General features: G+C 38.1%; 1 protein-coding gene across 2 annotated transcripts in view; it reads right to left on the reverse strand.

The window, feature by feature from the left end:
- Positions 1-15,483, reverse strand: part of ryr2b (ryanodine receptor 2b (cardiac)) — a 114,672-nt gene that overhangs the window by 32,048 nt on the left and 67,141 nt on the right. For both annotated transcript variants that reach the window (XM_049464218.1, XM_049464217.1), the window contains exons 70-84: positions 14,649-14,822; positions 14,458-14,508; positions 13,792-13,872; positions 12,612-12,724; positions 12,426-12,522; positions 11,638-11,759; positions 10,058-10,109; positions 9,846-9,899; positions 8,320-8,419; positions 5,340-5,419; positions 3,446-3,522; positions 1,831-1,904; positions 1,607-1,687; positions 798-886; positions 23-151 (exon numbers count right to left, since the gene is read on the reverse strand). In XM_049464218.1, coding sequence (XP_049320175.1) covers positions 23-151; positions 798-886; positions 1,607-1,687; positions 1,831-1,904; positions 3,446-3,522; positions 5,340-5,419; positions 8,320-8,419; positions 9,846-9,899; positions 10,058-10,109; positions 11,638-11,759; positions 12,426-12,522; positions 12,612-12,724; positions 13,792-13,872; positions 14,458-14,508; positions 14,649-14,822 — 1,374 coding nt within the window. The remainder of the gene's footprint in view (positions 1-22; positions 152-797; positions 887-1,606; positions 1,688-1,830; positions 1,905-3,445; positions 3,523-5,339; positions 5,420-8,319; positions 8,420-9,845; positions 9,900-10,057; positions 10,110-11,637; positions 11,760-12,425; positions 12,523-12,611; positions 12,725-13,791; positions 13,873-14,457; positions 14,509-14,648; positions 14,823-15,483) is intronic.

The following is a 15,483-nucleotide window of genomic DNA, read 5'->3' on the forward strand; positions in this document are numbered from 1 at the left end:
TCTCTTACAAAACGTGCTTCACCTGAATATACTCCGTCAGTGTGTTGAAGACCTGCTTGGCCACTCTTATGGCTTTGGAGAAGTTGCGTTGGCCATGATCGTCAATCACGTCCTTTCCAGAGTAATGCCAGTAGAAGTCGCTTATGGACTCCTAAACATACCGTACAACATTTATAGTGTAAACAAATTACATTCACTTTTATTCCTGATATTATTATCAAATAAATTTATGTAAAAAAGTTAGGATTTACTAAGTAAAGTCAAAAATTCAATTAAAAAAAAGTAAAATGACATTAATCAGTTTTAAACCTTATCTGTACGGAATTAGTTTCTCAGGGGGACATCTGTAAAAAATATTTCACACTTCTGCTCAGTGATAAAACTCTTGCATCCGCCAACCCCAACCACGCCATTTATTCTCAATAAAATGTGTAATATAAGAATGAAGAGCTGCACACCAGTTGCAGATGTAAAAACATGTTTAGAGAGTCTGTCTTTTTGTTTAAAGCTCAGGCATTATTTTGATGTGATTTTGATTGGTGAAGTATGTGGATCACCATGACCCAAATTAAAGTTTTTTTTAAAAAAGAAGGTTGTATATGCTGATAAGTCTGGTAAAGGGGTATAAAAGAAGGCCTAAGGTAAGAACAGAGGGCTGAAGACTGAATGGTTTCTGGTTTAATTTCCTGTTAGCTGTGCAGTGTGCTATCAATGGATTGGATTAAATGGCTATTAAATATTTTTTCAACTCTACTTAATATACACTGTGTCCAACCTAAGCGCTGCCAATCATATACCTGTACTCTGAGTAGGTAGTCCACAGTGGAGATGATGATATTGACTGTGGTGTTGTTTCCAGTCTGAGTCCTCAAATAATTCTGAAAACCTGTAAAAGAAAATAATAGAAAAGATCACATTCAGCAGTTTTCCTACTTTTTGAATGCAGTTAAAAGCAGGCTATTAAAAAGTAAACAACAAAGCTTTGATTAAGCAAAGAGAAGCAAATGTATTAAAGGATTTATTGTACAGACAATTACAAATGGATTAAGCAAATTAAGCTAATGAGTGAAGGAAAAATAAATAAGCAGAGTAAATTAAAGGATGAAGCCGTGATTGGTTTTAAAAAGGGGATAATCTTTTTTTTTTTTCAATTTTCTTCAGTTTTTCTCCCAATTGTCCCACTCATCCAGCTTCTAGTCAGCTGTATATACTCCATCACTAGTGATGCCACAACATACATTAGCTCACAGACGCCTTGTGCTGAGCGACATCATCCTAGGAGTGATGAGGGGAGGGAACGCCATTTACCAACCTAGAGCAAGGCCGATTGTGCTCTCTCAGGGCTCCGGCAGCTGATGGCAAGCTGGATGATCGGTATTCGAACCAGCGAACTCCCAATCATAGTGGCAGTGCTTTATATTATATTAGTATATAAGTACATTCCACAACTGAATCTGTGCATTTAGAGCAACATCAGCTCAGCACTGAACAGAAGGTACACTCTTTATTTGCATCAGCTAAATTGAGTCAGAAACACAGAAAAAAGTTAATGTAGCCTGTCAAATGTATGATTCCAACGTTTTTGAATAGTTTGGTCGACAATGACCTGCGTTATGTCCTTCACAAAGCAGCTGGAGAAATCGGAAGAGGTCGCATGTCAGCTGTTCATCTGCCATCACTTTATCACCTAACTCAGACAGAAAGAGAGAGAACAAAAGAGAGAGAGAGAGAGAGAGAAAAAGCAGCTGAAAGCATTGCAGAATCCAATAAAAAGCAGCTCAAAGGCTCTTTCCAGAAAGCAACAATCGTCTTCTGATGTCTGAGCTGTACCTGCGCTGTCTTTAGCTGCCACTTCTAAACCCTCTGCTTTGATCTGCCTCTCGAAAGCATTCAGATCCAACACACTGCAACACAGACATGCAATACAGAGACATACAACACAAAATAAACACTAAAACAGAGATATAATACTGAACTCTATGCAACACATTACAATATAAACTGCTGCACAAACACTGAGTAAAATGGAGAGGATGAGTCTATATGAAAAAACATTAAAGATGAAAAAAGACACTTATAAATCATTCAAATGCAGGATGAAGGCACGAGAGGTTGGGTGAGTCAGCTTAAATATGTAGTATTCCTTTAGAATTGTCTTGTATTTCTGCATAAATATGATCTAAAACATCAGATTTACACTTAAAGTAAATAAAGAGTAAAAATAACTAAAAAGAGCCCAGTTAATCAAATTATGCAAAAATATTATACTTGGACAATTATTTATTATTTACAACAACAATTTTCTGCACGGCAGGGTTGCACAGAAAAAACAATGCTCCACAAAAACTACACTGCTGCTCGTCTGCATTTTGCAGATTAACAATAAGATAATGAAAGAATGTTTTTGGATGGATGAGACCAAAATAGAACTTTTTGGTTTAAATAAAAAGTGTTATTTTGGAGACACACTGCCTTCTAGCACAAGAAGCATATCTCATCTGTAAAACATGGTGGTGGTAGTATCATGGTTTGGGCCTGTTTTGCTTCGTCTGGACCTGGACGGCTTGACTTTATTGATGGAACAATGAATTCTGAATTATATTAGAGAATTCTAAAAGAAAATTTTAGGATATCTGTCCACGAACTGAATATCAGAAGAAGATGGGTCATGCAGCAAGACAACGACCCTACGCACACAAGTTGTTCTACCAAAGAATGGTTCAAGAAAAAGTTAGGAAGTTTATGTTTTGGAATGGCCAAGTCAAAGTCCTGACCTTAATCCAACGGAAATGTTGTGGAATGAACTGAGGTGAGCAGTTAATGTGAGAAAACCCACCAACATTTCAGTGATGAAGCTGTTCTTTACAGATGAATGGGATAAAATTCCTCCAAGCATGTGCAGGACTGAACAACCTTTTACTTTTTTACGCTGAACAGCTATTACTGGTAAGTATTATTATATGATTGGACGAGCTCTATAATCTATTACATGTATATTTCTTTTGCATTTTACAGGTTTCCCTAAGAAAAGTGAACTCCTTTTCTCCCCAACGGCGGATCCTCCCAGTGAGGTTAAAACAGGTGGCACTTCCAGATTGGACCCATTTGGACCCCCAGCTTTCTTAGAGGAAAGACCAAGAGGTAAGTAAAGACAACTACACACACGCACAAACACACTTATTAACGTCTCATGGGTTATATTAACCACATCACACTTTACTTTAAGTTTTATTTGTCTGGAAATTCTTTGTTTGTATTTGTTTGTGTTTAAATTACAGCTAATATCTCCTGTTATTCCCAGCACCCTACACCTCCTGGGGTCCAGATACCCTGCCTCAAATAAAAAACAAGGTAAGTATAACACACCACCACTTTTCTAAAAATGTGCTTGAGGAAAACCTCCAGATTTTCACCACATATTTAGAGTAAAGGGTCACGCGTCTACCTGCAGGACTGCATGAGGCCGGCCAGGCTGTGAAAGAATCCCACGTCCCTCTTCTCTCTTAGGTAGTCCAGCATTTTCTGTCCAAAAAAAGAAAAAAGAACAGAAAGACTCTTAGATCCACCTACCTTACAGAATCAATGAAGATGTGTAATATACTGTACACGTTTTACTAAGTGTACAGAATGTAGCTCATTTGCTGTCCTGTACAATTTGTAGCTCCTCTAACTTGATCAGAGGACCATTACGTTGTTGGTGGACCAGTTTCAGCCCACTAGTAACTGGTAGTTCAATGGTAGTGCTGAGTGACTTAGGTGGGTTTGTACACAGTAAGAGTTTCACTGCTGGGTTGAAAATGGGTCCCCCATCCAATAATTCTGTGCCGGGGCGCACTGTGCAGATTCATTGTGATTATCGATGGTTAGAAAACATTTTTTCACACAAATTCAAAAAATACAGCTTAAAATACTTTTTATTTGCCAACGCCCGCTGTCTTCAGAGCCTGTCACACACGTCATACATGAGGTAGATGGTGTAAAAAACAACTCGAGCAGTTACACCAGATGAACTGAAGATGACAAAAAAGAAGTGTTGTTTTTGGCTGCAGTAATTCGATTTACAGTGGGACACCTGTGCACAAATGACCCAAAGACCCCAAAATATCTAAAAAGTGGACGAAATTTGTAAACTTTAAAAGGTCATACTGGAAGGTCCGTCTGCCCACTCAATTATCTGTAGTGCTTACTTCCTGAAGAGAACTGAAAGCTCCGCTTTTGACAGGGCTTTTGCCAAAGACTCTATATATATATACACTATATTCACTATTACTAATTGTCATACGTGTTTATTGGGATTAAATCTTTCTTGCTGCACTTTGTCTCTAGAGTTTTCCTGCTAGAACCACAACTTTGGGATGTGGAAAGCTGACGTATTCAAGTTAATTTGCTCCAAATAATCAAACTAATGTCAGCGGGTTGTCTCAGCTTTCGATTCAAGAGACATAGTGTGCTCCTGAGAGGGGGTGCTTTTCCTGGAGGGGGAACACTTAAAACTGACGCTTTTCCAACAATATGGGCACGAAAAGAAGTTACGAGACATGTCCAATGGCCTCCGTGGTCACGGAAATGTAAACAGGGTAAGAGCAATTACTTCGCCCATTTTCACTGGCATTAATTAGCCTTGCTGGTTAGTAATATAGCTAATTACACATCATGCTCTGGGCCATCCTCCCCTGCAGTCAGAAAAGCAGACTTGCAAAGCTTGGTGGATTCTAGGCTAGAATTATTTATAAATTCGACTTTTACAATCTAAACTACACAAGATGAGCTAGCAGGCATCTTGAATAGATTACTGTGAAGTTTCTAATCTTCGCAGTTTACTTAGGTAGCGTTAGTTAGCTTACCTGACCAGTGACTTCAGTCGGCATCTTTCTGAAATTTTCATAGCGACTCAGGTTTTCCCGACAACTTGAATTCATCAATTTTAAAGTAAATTAAATATGTGGTTAACCAATATATTTATGTATGGGTGTAAGCAGGTTCAATGTTAACTCTGTTTAATGTTTTCTAAGCTGGATTACTCACTGACAGTAAATCACAGAGTACTGCACGCTGCATTAGTTATAAAGTTTAGCATATTTTCATGTACTTTCCTGCAATGTGAAGGTTACTGTCCTGTAAGAGTTCATTTCTATGTATAATTTTTTTTTTGTCACTTTTTCAATTTTAACATCGTGCCTTTGTTTTATTTGCCTTTTTTGGCCAAATAATTTGGTTGCTGAAAATCCAGTGCATCCCTAATTGGACTATAAGTTGCCAGATATAAATATAAAACACACTATATTATTCATAGTGTTCATAATAATAATAATAATAATAAGACCTGTATTCTAACCTACCTGCTGTACAGCAGTGTTCCCTCCATTCAGGATTGCTATTCCAAGTTTAAGAGTGGACGCCACCATCAGGCCCATAGTGCCTGCAAAACAGAGCAGAACACAGTGAGTCAGCATTTGTTGACCCCTATAAGAGTCCACTTCAACCGGGAATTAAGCTCTATGGCATTTGCTCAATGCAGAGAACAGTCCCTGCATACTTTAAGAGAAGACTCCTCTACGCTGCCCTTGAGGAACGGTTCTCCCTTCAGCTTCCAACACTTTACAGCCACACGATCAAAGACTGTATCACTCTGATCACGTGCTTCAGGTGTACTGAGGCTGAACAGATGCATTGAGCAGCTTATAGGAGCACAGAGGGCAAGGCTGACAGTCCAGCACAACATAAATATTACATCAGAGTCAGACACTGGAAGCTATTCCTCAGCCAAACATAATAAATGAAAAAGCTCAGGGCAAGTCAGAGCGACTGTGAGTCCAGGGTTCTTACACCATTTTAAAAGTCAAATTTAACGCTTTTTGTAGTCATCATTTCTTTGGCAAAAAATGTTTTTTTTTTGTATTGGAAAACAAAATTTAACATTTCCCATTTATCTTTTTTTTATGTGTTGAATTGTGTTGCATTGTAAGCCAACATAATATGGGTAAGTTACATTACATTAAACAACATAAAAGAACATTTAAAAGAACACAGTGGAATTTTGTTCAGAGATCTTATTTGTAGCTTCCTGCACATATGAAAAAAGAGGAAATTAGGAAGTTAGCTAGCACTTAGTTATTCTTAGTTTTCTCTACGGTAAAGTTAGCTCACTGGACTCTATTGCACACTGTGTAATAGAGTAATTACTACCTCACCTGGTCCTTTTTGCACACTGCAAAATTTCTTGTTATTTATTATTCTTTGTCTGTATGGTGTTGTATTGTCTGTCTGCACTTTTGTACTGTTGCACTATTGTTCTGTCTACACTGTGTTTATGTGCACCATGGTCCTTGGAGGAACGTTGTTTCGTTTCACCGTGTACTCTGTATATAGCTGAAATGACAATAAAAAACACTTTGACTTTGAGCTAGGTAATGTTAGTTCTCTCCACAGTAACGTAGCTAACTCACCGCTAATGTTAGCTGGCTATCTGCTAACCTTAGTTCTCTCCCCAGTTACATTAGGTAGTGCTTCATTAACGTTAGTTCTCTCCCCAGTAACGTAGCTAACTCACAGCTAATGTTAGCTAGCTCTCTCTGCTAACCTGAGTTCTCTCCCCAGTAAGTCACTGAAAGCTATTTCTCAGCCAAACCTAATAAATGAAAAAGCTCAGGGCAAGTCAGAGCTCCTGAGAGTCCAGCGTCCTTGCACCATTTTAAAAGTCAAATTTAATGCTTTTTAAAGACCTTCTTAAGAAATTAAGAAGTTAGCTAGCGCTTAGTTATTCTTTGTTTTCTCTACGGTAAAGTTAGCTAGGTAATGTTAGGTCTCTCCACAGTAATGTAGCTAACTCACCGCTAATGTTAGCTAGCTCTCTGCTAACCTTAGTTCTCTCCCCAGTTACATTAGCTAGCGCTCCATTAACCTTTGTTCTCTCCCTAGTAACGTAGCTAACTCGCAGCTAATGTTAGCTAGCTCTCTGCTAACCTTAGTTCTCTCCCTGGTAGCATTAGCTAGCACTAATGTTAGCTAGCTCTCTCTGCGAACCTATGTTCTCTCCCCAGTAAGTCACTGAAAGCTATTTCTCAGCCAAACCTAATAAATGAAAAAGCTCAGGGCAAGTCAGAGCTCCTGAGAGTCCAGCGTCCTTGCACCATTTTAAAAGTCAAATTTAATGCTTTTTAAAGACCTTCTTAAGAAATTAAGAAGTTAGCTAGCGCTTAGTTATTCTTTGTTTTCTCTACGGTAAAGTTAGCTAGGTAATGTTAGGTCTCTCCACAGTAATGTAGCTAACTCACCGCTAATGTTAGCTAGCTCTCTGCTAACCTTAGTTCTCTCCCCAGTTACATTAGCTAGCGCTCCATTAACCTTTGTTCTCTCCCTAGTAACGTAGCTAACTCGCAGCTAATGTTAGCTAGCTCTCTGCTAACCTTAGTTCTCTCCCTGGTAGCATTAGCTAGTGCTCCATTAACCTATGTTCTCTCCCCAGTAAGTCACTGAAAGCTATTTCTCAGCCAAACCTAATAAATGAAAAAGCTCAGGGCAAGTCAGAGCTCCTGAGAGTCCAGCGTCCTTGCACCATTTTAAAAGTCAAATTTAATGCTTTTTAAAGACCCTTTTAAGACCTTTTTAAAACATTAATTAATATAATTTAATAACCCAAAAATGTAGTAATACTTTTTTTGGTAGAAATAATTAATTGTATTAAAAAATACATAATGTTTCCCATTTGTTATCTCCCTGGTAACTTTAGCTAGCTCGCTGCTAATGTTAGCAAGCTTTCTGCTAACCTTAGTTCTTTCACCGGTAACGTTAGCTAGCTCATTGCTAATGTTAGTATGTTAGCTAGCTCTCTGCTAATGCTAGTATGTTAGCAAGCTCACTGCTAATGCAGCTAACACTCCATTAACCTTAGACCTTTCCAGGTAAAATAGCCAACCTTAATTCTCTCCTTGTAACATTAGCTTGCTCGACCACTAATGTTAGCCAGCTCTCCGCTAATCTTAGCTCTCTCTCTCTGGTAATATAAGCTAGCTTTCCACTTATATTAGGTCAATCAGCTAACCTTCGTTCTCTCTCCAAAATGTTAGCTAGTTTGCCGCTAATGTTAGCTAGTTCTCTCTTAACCTTAGTTCTGTCAGGTCAGGCCACTCAAGTTCTTCCACTCCAAACCCTCCCTCGCCCCCATTACTCAGACTAATATACAGACAATGTAGGAAAATGTTCAGTTATTTTATTCATTGCACAGATTTTAAAAAATCAGCTTTCCCTTGGCCAGATCACACTGGACAGCACAAAGTGTGCTTAGAGTGTGGAACCATAGAGACTAAATGGTCTCCTCACCTCTGCTGCCGCTGAGTTTCTGGAGGACCATCTCTGCAGCTCCACGATCGTGTAGTCTGGCTTGTTGGAACAACAGCCTCTGCTTTTCAAGCTCCTTCTCCTGCAGAAAGACAAACAATCAAAAGATCAATTAATCAATCGATCCATAGACAGCTCTGGAAAAAAATTAGGAGACCACTAAAACCTGCATGATATTTTGCACCAGGAGTGGCATAAAGTTATCCAAAAGCAGTGTGTAAGACTGGTGGAGGAGAACATGCCAATATGCATGAAAACAGTGATTAAAAACCAGGGTTATTCCACCAAATATTGATTTCTTAACTTCTAAAACTATATGAATATGAACTTGTTTTCTTTGCACTATTTGAGGTCTGAAAGCTCTGCATCGTTTTTGTTATTTTAGCAAGTTTCATTTTCTGCAAATAAATGCTCTAAATGACAATATTTTTACTTGGATTTTGGAAGAAATTTTGTCTGTAGTTTATAGAATAATACAACAATGTTTATTTTACTTAAACATATAAATAGCAAAATCTGAGAAACTGATTCAGAAACTGAAGTAGTCTTTAAGTTTTTTCCAGCGCTGTATAATCTGTCAAAGTTGAAATTCAACAAGGACAGTTTTATATACACGTGTGCTCTTATTCATTACTGTGTCACAACATAGTCCGCAGCAACATTCATCACTGATGACCATTAGCAGCACAGCAGTGAAGCTGACAAGGCATTAAGATGATAGTGTGTGTGTGCGGTGCTGGTAAAAGTGTATCATGTGCCTCCATTGTTTTAAGTATTTAAATGGTTTCTGCTTAACAAACTACAGAAGATTTTATTACCACAAAAAAATACTTCAGAATGTTTCCTCTGATTGGTCAGAACTGTCTAGCGTAGGAACAGGAAAGTTAAAATATAGCGAGAAGATAATGTGTTGCAGGGTGTATATGTGTGCAGTGTGAAGCTGCTTTAACACAGAACGCTGCTGCGTTTTCAAACACAGTGTTTATAATGGGACGTTGGAGCTAACGCTGCACATACCATGCTCTTAGTGTGTAAACAGCATGGAGCAGCAGAGACAGCATTTGTTTATAGCAATATTATCTAGGGAATATATCAGATTAAACTGCACCTTATTAGCAGTTTAGCTTAATTAAAATGAAGTGTGTGTAATCACATTCTCACAACAAGCAAACTGCTCCAGAAAACAATCAGCGTGTTGGGCGGAGACGGGGCAGATTGCGGCAGAACTCGGGATCAAACTTGGTAGTGTAATTAATTGCATAAAAAAATAATAAGGCATTACTGATTCCATATTAACTGCGTGTGTAACTCTTTAACATTGATGGCCTTAATAAACAATGATAATGGAAAAATTATATATATATATATATATATATATATATATATATATATATATATATATATATATATATATATATATAAGAGGAATAAAGAACTGTTAGTACTGAAAACACTCTATATAAATTATTTAAACTTACTGCAAGCATTTGTTTATCTATTTGGCTCACCTCAAAAGATTTCACCTCTTCATCATTATCATCCCCATCATCATTCTGGCAGCTCTGCAGGCAGAACACAACACATCACTGTGGTCAGGATGGGCATATTAGGATTGGAAAAACACCTTCTGGCACAACAGCAGTAAATGTTATGATCATATTAGACCAACAACTTCTCTAATATGAAGATTAGGAGGGGGATTTTCAGCAGTGAGTCCTACCTTGGCCATGATGTCAGCATAGGCCAGGTACAGAGTGTCCTCGTCCAATTTGCTGTGGACAGGAACAAGAAGAGTAATGTATAGTGAAATGTGCTTTGTTTCACTAGGGAAAGTATATTAGAATGAAGGCAGGTACCAATTAAAGCTCGTTTTTTACTTTTTATTCTAGCTCTTTTGTAGCCATTTTAGCACAGTTAATGTCAACACCCAAAGTGTGAGGCATAATTTTAAATCAAAGGTTTGAAAAATATTCACATTCATTACTCTGATAAAAGGATTTAAAAACTACTAACTACTAAGTATAAAAGTAATGTAAGGGGAAAAAATGCCATTAAGGACAAAAGCTTAGGCCACACCACAGGGTACTATAGTGCACTACTCCCTCTCCCCAAAACATATTTTTCTAAAAGTCATAATGACTATAATGTTTTATTAAGATCTTAATGATGTCACTACTCTCTTAAAATCTACTGCAGAACTCCCGCTCTCTACTATAGAAAACATAGTCTTTCATCATCATCAGAGTAGAGGTCTGCTTTCTAAATTCTACAACATTTTACTTCTAGCCTCAAAAGAAAGTAGTTCTTCATATTTACAAGCATGGAAAACTGATCTGCAAACAGAAATCTCTAATGAAGATTGGAACAACTCGTGTCTGTTGGCACAAACGCAAACTATTAACACTAAGTTTCGACTGTTACAAACTGTAAAACTTCATAATTTTAATTCAAATATTCCAGATGACTGTATTAAATGTGGTACAGATAAGGGCACTCTTCTTCATTGTATGTGGCAATGTACAGAACTTCAGATATATTGGAAAGAGGTTACAACATTTATTTTTCGTGTAATTGAATGTGATACGCCAATGGATTGTAAACTTTGTTTGCTGCACATTTTTCCTGATGGTTTTGGAGGGACTGAAATGAGGAGAAAGCTTCTCAGTTTTTGCCTATTACAGGCTAAGCATGTAATTGCGTTGAACTGGATAAAACACTGAGAGACCCAAGATAAACCAGATTAAACAAATGTCCAGCAACCAGGCATCTAAGAAACTGACCTATATAGCTAAAGGGAAGCTTGAGGACTTTGAAGACATGTGGTTATTGTAACATGTAAAAAATGCTGAAAATTAATAAAGATATTTGTGAGAAAAAAAAAAGATCTTAATGATGTGATGCACTTGGCTCCCTTTTAAATGAATATATGAATATATTTTGATAGAATGTAAATTTATTAAAGAAGCATAGTTGGAGGTTTGCCTCGAGTTCTCTTGTGTCTCTGCACAGATCATCCTCATACCAGACTATATACATCTGCAATGTTCTTGCTGGAGTGTGACGGAGTGACGTGTGCAGGTGTGATTAATCATAAAAACCAATAGAGTTTCGGAATGAAATATGTTTATTCTTCTCATACAATCTGGATAGAGAGATTTATTTGGATAGGGGGGTTTATTTTTAATAAATAGAAGCCGGAATGAAAACGAGAAATTAAATAGGAGTAGAAAGTTCAGATAAATGTGTGAAAATGTAAGAAGTAGAAGTAAAAAGTGTCCTGTGTAACAGCAAAACACTTACCGTCTCTCTGTCTGTGCACTTTGACGGAAGAAGGTGATGAGCTGATGAAGAGGGTCAATCTTTTCCTTCTCCTTCATTCCTTCTCTCCTTCCCTCCTCCAACATTCCAATTCCTGTGGTTTTCTGATGCAAATAAACACTTTATTTAAGTATTAAAATTAAAGTGAAAATTTTCACAGAACAATATTACAATTTCTTCAGATTACTAAACACATTTTAATATCAGACAAAGATAACCTTAGTAAATACAAAAATCTGATTTCAGTTATTAAGGGACAAAACTATCCAACCCAACCTGGTACTATGTGAAAGAGTCATTAGAAAAAAACATGGAAGAGCTTGTGTGAGCTTAAAAACATACTAGAGCTCCGTAGATCTACTCCACGCTTTGACTTTGGCACGTTTGTATCTTAACAGGTACACCAGCAGCTCATTTTAGGAAACAGCAATGTTACTTTATGCTTTATTCTCCTTATTGTTTATATAAAGCTGGATTTGTGCACTGTAGCACGCTTATTTGTGTGTGTAATGAGCAGGGGTGTATGCATGCTGAGGGTGCTGACTGTTGACTGTTGTCAGGGTTTTAATTAGACAGAGGCACACCTGTGTTTCCCACCGGCAAGATAAAAACATGCCAGAAATTTACTTGAACACACCTCACTTCCAGACCACCACGCCCATCAGTGTACATTTATCCCTAAACTCCGATGCTAATAAAACAATGTGGGTGCCAGGCATGAAAACAGACTGTTGAGGGGGTGTAAGGTAGCAATTAATTGTGATACTCACAGCTAAATCTTCAATTAGCTTGTTCTCACAGTCCTCCTCTTCGGCTTCCACCCAGATCTTCCTGTAGCCCAGAAGAAACAAGCCCACTGCTCTGTGCCTGCAAAGGGTTCAAAATGCTTCAGTCACTGTTTTTCCAATAAAAAAAAGCTATAACTAGTGAGTTAACTAATGAGTTTTTAAAAGTACCTGGGCAGGTTGTAGAGAGGGGTCATCCTTAAACAGGCCACCACTGCTCTCTTCCTCTGCTTGGACAGCAGCTTTTGCCACACTGCCCTCTTACTCCTCTGAGGATGCTCCACCTGAGCAAAAGCAAAGCAGGTGAACAGGTGAAGCTTTAAAGCCTGACTGATATAAAAAATAACAGGGGTGCTTTGATTTAATATTTAGTTTAAAGGGTTGAAAATGAATCACATATATTTTTTAGATTTTGACTTTTTCGCACTATAACGCGCACCGGCACACTATCAATAAACAAGGAGCACTTGACTACAAGATGCATTATTTTTAAAGTCAAATGAGTGATCCACAGATTTCTCTCATGAAAACTGTGCATTTGGGTATATAAAGTGCTTCTGTTTATCTAGAGTAAGCTTAGATTTAAAATAATGCTAGCCAGACAGCGCTACACTAAGGAACCCTGAGTGTTTTGGTAAGCCAGGGTGATATTAGCTAGCAGTTCATCCCACGTAGCCTGTTTTATTACGGTAAACATGCAGACTACAGTCCAATATACTTGCCTCTGAACGGCAAAAGAGCTAATTAGCCTTAGCACGGTTAGTGGGTAAAGCTAAGGCTGCTCCAACAGTGCTAGCCAGCATGGGCGTGGTAGTGTGGGGAAAAGTGGGCCTGACTACCCAGGGTCCGAGCAGCGAGAGGGGCCCATAAAAACCCAGATTTTCTTTTCACTCATGTTCCTTGTGTACTGGCATGAATAGGGTCCCACTGACATGACAGAATGTACAGGGCCCAGAATTTGCTGCTTCCCTGCTAGCCAAGCTACAGACCGATAATACTAACCTCTGAATGGCAAAAGAGCTAGCGCTTAATGCGGTTAACAGCTAATGCTAATACTCTATAGTATTAGCTCGAGTATCAGTGCTGGAGAACTAAACCATAGAACTAAACTAAAACCCTGTGTTTCAGCAGAGTGGCTTTACTGCTTCTTACAACCTGACCGGTAAAATTCATACATAAAGCACACCGGATTATAAGGCACACAGGCAATTTTTGGGAAAATTAAAGAATTTTAAGTGCACCATATATTCAGAAAAATACTGTATTATATAAAGCAAGCATGGAATTCAGAATGGTTTTCTCAGAAAACGTTCAAAACAAATTGGCAATAAGCACTGCAAAGTAGTCCTACCTGCTCCAGGAAGAAAAGGACACGAGCAATGGTGAGAACCCTCTCAACACGCAGCGAATCTGCCAATCCATCAGTAATCTCCTAAAGAAAATTCGAACAGATATTCTGGATGTTATTTTAAATAGTACTTTATTTTGAGTATACTTTCAGTAGTACTATTTGTACTACTTAAGCTACAATCGGTGTATATATATATATACCAAGCTGAACTGCTTGAATTTTTGCACCAGGAGTGGCATAAAGTTATCCAAAAGCAGTGTGTAAGACTGGTGGAGGAGACCATGCCAAGATGCATGAAAACTGTGATTAAAAACCAGGGTTATTCCACCAAACATTGATTTCTGAAATCTTAAAACTTTATGAATATGAACTTGTTTTCTTTGCATTATTTGAGGTCTGAAAGCTCTGCATCTTTTTTTTTTTAAATGTTAGCCATTTTTCATTTTCGCAAATAAATGCTCTAAAAATATTTGTATTTGGAATTTGGGAGAAATGTTGTCTGTAGTTTATAGAATAAAACAACAATGTTCATTTTACTCAAACATATACCTAGAAATAGCTAAATCCGAGAAACTGATTCAGAAACTGAAGCGGTCTCTTCATTTTTTCCAGAGCTGTATATACTCAGAAAGCATCTAAGATGTTGTGAGCTGGCTTCAGGCTTACCTCCTGCAGGTTGTAGCGGACGCACGCTCGCACTTCCTCCTCTGTGTCTTTCTATAGGAAACACACAGCGCAGGCTGAATGCTGTCAGACGCTGCACACAACATCACAACACCTAACATCTTGGATTATCATAGCAAAAGTTCAACTCATTGATCTCTGTATTCAGGAACTGATGTAAGTAAAGAGCCTACCTCAGAGAACCGTCCCTTTGCCACAGCAACCAGGTCCCGATCGTCATGGCAACATCGGTTTAAACCAACAGGCAGGAGCTTCTTCAGAGCGGCCACGATCAGCGAGGTGTGTGCGGAGTACCGCTCATCTTTGCTCCTCTTCATCCTCCTCCTCTCATCTTCAGCCACTCCACCCTGTTTGACATTCACTCAAACCCTCTAATTCACTCTAACCCAAAACCCTTCTTCTTATAGGACAGCATAATAGTGTATCTCAAAAAACTAGAATATTATTGAAAAGTTACTTTATTTCAGTAATTCAGTTCAAAATGTGAAATTCATATATTATATAGATGCATTACACACAGAGTGATCTATCTTAAGCATTTATTTCTTTTATTTTTGATGATTATGGCTTAAAGCCAATGAAAACCGAAAAATCTGAGAAACTTAGACTATTATATAAAACCAATTTGGTACTTTTGGCAGTGTGGGCAGTGTGTCAAATCCTGCTAAAAAATGAAATCTGCATCTCTATACAAGTTATCAGCAGAGGGAAGCGTGAAGTGCTGTAAGATTTTCTGGGAAAACACTGCACTGACTTTAGACTTGATATAACACAGTGGATCAACACCAGCAGATGACATGTATCTCCAAACCATCACTGATTGTGGAAACTTCACACTAGACCTCAAGCAGCTTGAACTGTGTGTCTCTCCACTCTTCCTCCAGACTGTGATCCCTTGTTTTTTTTAAATAAAATGCTACATTTACTGATGATCAGTAATGGTTTGAAAAGCCACGTCATCTGCTGGGTTATATGCGTCTGATATTAAGTTTGAAGAGCATCTGAAAA

This window comes from Astyanax mexicanus, chromosome 14 (assembly GCF_023375975.1).
Source record: "Astyanax mexicanus isolate ESR-SI-001 chromosome 14, AstMex3_surface, whole genome shotgun sequence".
Taxonomy (NCBI): domain Eukaryota; kingdom Metazoa; phylum Chordata; class Actinopteri; order Characiformes; family Acestrorhamphidae; genus Astyanax; species Astyanax mexicanus.